At 51.0% G+C, this 3772-nt stretch overlaps 1 protein-coding gene across 1 annotated transcript; it reads left to right on the forward strand.

Moving 5' to 3' along the window:
• The first annotated feature begins 1755 nt into the window (after positions 1–1755).
• On the forward strand, positions 1756–2770 carry BDZ99DRAFT_460191 (uncharacterized protein). Its single transcript, XM_033719333.1, has one exon. The coding sequence runs from the start codon at positions 1763–1765 to the stop codon at positions 2582–2584; it is 822 nt and encodes a 273-aa protein (XP_033579792.1). The 5' UTR covers positions 1756–1762; the 3' UTR covers positions 2585–2770.
• The last annotated feature ends 1002 nt before the right edge of the window (positions 2771–3772 follow it).

The following is a 3772-nucleotide window of genomic DNA, read 5'->3' on the forward strand; positions in this document are numbered from 1 at the left end:
AGCAGCTGAGGTCCCCGAAGTCAGCGACAAACTGCCAGCGACACCACTGAAAGCCAACGCCCCAAGTCCTCGTTCGAGCCGTGACATCAAGCAGACGACTGCTCCCAAAACGAACGAATCGCAGCACTCCGCGGGAGAAACCGGCAAACCCATAGTGTTGTTAGACGACGAACCCTTCGACCCAGATGGGGAAGAGCCCGAAGAAGACGATTGCGAAGAGGACAACGACGACTCAGACGAGAAGAGGGAGTACAACCAACGCCTGTTCCTAGAGCAATTCCTCAAGCAGGGCTCCAGCGATTTGCACAGCCAACTGGCGCATGTAACACTAGCCGACATCGATCGCATACTAAGATACTTCCCTCTCATCAAGCGAGAACAACTCCTGGTTAACGAGATGTTCATAATCCCCAACTGGGGCCTAGCACCAGGATTCAAGATCAGTCCATACCAGCTACTGTTTATAGCATGGGCATTCGAACTAGAGCGATCTATCGTAGGCGGCGGAACCTGCGCAGACGAGGCAGGGGCCGGGAAGACCATAGAGATGTATGGACTCTGGCTCATGAATTACTTCCACTATCAAAACGCCGGAGAAGTGAAGGCCGCCTGGAAGATGGGTACATACGCTGGTCAACATCTACCAAAAGGAGCACATCCAAGTGCTAAATGCCCACAAGCGAAAAAAATGCCGATTACCTGCTTCTGTGAGAGTTCCCGGGACGTGCTATACCCAAAGGCCGCACAGCGAGGCTGCACAGTACTCATCACACAACCCGGAGGCATGCCAGGGTTCGTGAAGGATGCGAAAGGAATGCTACTCGGCGGCGACATTATGAAGCGGCCCTATCCTCCTCGGATTTCCATGCTTGCGGGTGGCTACACCTATGATGAGCTCGTTGGAAAGCTCACCAAGCGGGAGCTAAAAGAGATCGCGAAGGTCATCGATTGGACGGAAGAGGACGAGTGGGAGAGCCGGCCAGAAAACCAGTTCCACGAGGTCAACAAAGTCGAGAAGTCCATGCCGTGGCCCGAACCTACCTTCTCGAACTTGCTGGAGGGCAACACTACCAGACCTGGACGATCGTCACCACACGCCGCCCGGTTCATGCTTGTCACAACGCGGGCCAACCTTCAGAATCGAGTCATCACCCCATTCCAGACCACCCGATTCAACACGTGGAGGTTCTCTGCTAACTCCAAGATCAACAACCGTAGGCACACCAAGTCAGCTCTGCAAGTGGGACGTATATTCTGGGACGAATGTCACTTGGACGCAATGGGCAAGATTATCCCAACTTTTATTCGAGGGCAGGTGGAAGACCACCAGAAGGCCTATGGCTGCAACCCATTTATATGGGGTGCATCTGGTACGCCGGACAATGGGAACCCACTGTTGCCAATGTTTATGGTTCTAGACGGGCTGAGGACGAAGAAATGGTCAGACCGGGGGCTGAAAGGAACTAAGCACGATGTGCTCCTCGAAATCACACCAGAGTCGATAGCGGCGAAAAGGAAACAATTCGACACGCTAATTAACACCGCCAAAACGCACCCAGACAAGGCAATCGGCGACCCTAACTTCAAGACCCTAGCCGGCTTCTTCCGTAAGGTGGTTCCGATGTTCCAGATACGCCGTAGATCCGCAACGCTTTGGTTCGACGGTACTCCGGTAATTCCAAAAAACAGCACTCTGGAACTAGTAACCGTGCAGCTCGAACCGTGCGAGAAAGAGAGGGCAATCTTGGAGGAACTGGAAGGAATGGTCAAGATCGAGCAAACCCGCAGGCACAAAGAGCTGGTAGAGGAGTGGAGAGACAATGGCGCACTAGGACCAAAGCCTGAGGCGCCCAACGTAGCAAACTCGGCGTCGTACACTAACGCGAAGACTGCCGCAACTATTGCAGAGTTAGTTGAGCACTGGGAAGGTATAAGCAAGAACTTGAGCTGCACTATACGTGACCCAATCGTGCAAGGCTGGATCCGCAACCCCCTCTCCGGAGACTTCACCACGCTCCTCGATCGCCTAACTGCCAACTGCGCAAAGCTAGCCGAAACACTCAAGCTTTGCGAAAAAGTCCAGCAGGAAAAGAGACTCGATGGGACGAGGGCCAAGATCACTATCGCAACTCGATCCCCACTCGCTCTAGCATGCTGGTACAATCGACTGGTCCAAAAATACGACAGCAAGCAAATCTTACTGTACAAAGCCGGAGCGACGCCCAACGAGCGGAAGAAGTTGCAATCCGATTTTGACGACGACGAGAGCAAATGGGTTATGATGTGCACGCTCCATTCTGTCATGACTAGTATTAACTTGCAACGAGCCAACTACAATCTTATGGTCGAGCCTAGCCACAAGATGTCCGAGATCCAGCAGTACTTCCATCGCTCCGACCGCCGAGGCCAGACGGAGAAGATTGTGCACGGGTACCTCCTCATCAATTCATGCTCTTCACTAGAAAGGAGGATGTTGCGATCTATGGACTTCTCCGAACTGTTGGACGAGCAGGTGTACAAGGTAAAGGATGGTGTCAAGTCTAAAGGACGCGGCACCAAGTACGACGCCATCGTGATAACGTAGCGGTAAGGCAACACTGCGTCATCGGCACGGCGGAGCTCGAGCTCAATGTCAGAACACAACGTTGGCTTAGGATGATACGCCTACTTGATGTGGGCAGTGGCTTTATAGCAAGCCTTGCTGCTGGAGAAGAGTAGCGTATATGGAGGCTGGAAGGAAGCATACTACTAGTTTAGAAAGAGTAGCATAGCATAAATAGTAACTCCAGCCACCTTACTCTAGCTCTCTGCAGTGATAATAAGTACTTACTATAGTTAGCTGCAAAATGTAGTAAGTTAGACAAGTTTCTAGCCCCGCCGCAGTTTATAGCTAACTGCGGTAGATAGCCTAAAGTTTCTAGCCCTGCCGCAGTTTACAGCTAAGGTAAAATGCGCACATCTGCTAAAACTACAGGTTTCGCAGAACGCCAAAAAAATCCGCAGGGAACTATTTCCCTGACGTAGGGACGCACCTTACACCGTGGTGATTATGTAGGACTTGCGGGGTCATTTTACACTAGCCGGGATTGGTAAGTGCTTCAATCAGAAGTACCGACTAGGGTGGCGACCTTGCATGCATTTACGTGTGATAGCAACAACAAGGCTAATTAATAACGACTTCCCAGTATGAGTATCAGAAGTGATGGGAGCTTGATAGTGGTGCTATGACGACGGAATTCGGTTACGCCATGAAAGAAGGCTCTCCGCAAATCAGGCGCGAAGGCAACAACGCGAACGTAATTTTTAAGTAGGAGGTGTTCTGAACGTTCAGGAGTGGCTACGGTACACTATTTATATAGGATTATGGGAAATCTCGATGTGTACACAGAGTCTGAGCTGTTTGAAGTCAATGTACCCCTTATATTTTCCGGCACAGTGGGTTTTCCGTGACCCAGGGACGGACGTTACTGCGGCTGGATTATCACTGTTGAATGTCACGGTTAATGGTGGCTGAAACGATGTGACAAGGGGTGAGAATGGATACATATATGAGGCACCCCGCCCATCCATAGCCAGACAATAAATGAAAAAGCAGACACAATCACTTGCTCAACAGGTTATGAGCCCGGCTCGCACGATTCAGGTTTTGAGAGATATATACCTACAGCTAAGCTTCCGCAGCAAGTGATGATCTTATGAGCGATGAAGTTAATATCTGCGAAACAGTCCAATAAGAACTCGGAACAAGACGGATCACCCTCCATCCGACGAA

This window comes from Mytilinidion resinicola (genome assembly GCF_010093595.1).
Source record: "Mytilinidion resinicola strain CBS 304.34 unplaced genomic scaffold BDZ99scaffold_5, whole genome shotgun sequence".
Taxonomy (NCBI): Eukaryota; Fungi; Ascomycota; class Dothideomycetes; order Mytilinidiales; family Mytilinidiaceae; genus Mytilinidion; species Mytilinidion resinicola.

What these genes read in the sequence shown, in the direction of transcription:
- BDZ99DRAFT_460191 (XM_033719333.1), top strand. Translation starts at nt 1,763, where the DNA reads ATGGTCAAGATCGAGCAAACCCGCAGGCACAAAGAGCTGGTAGAGGAG.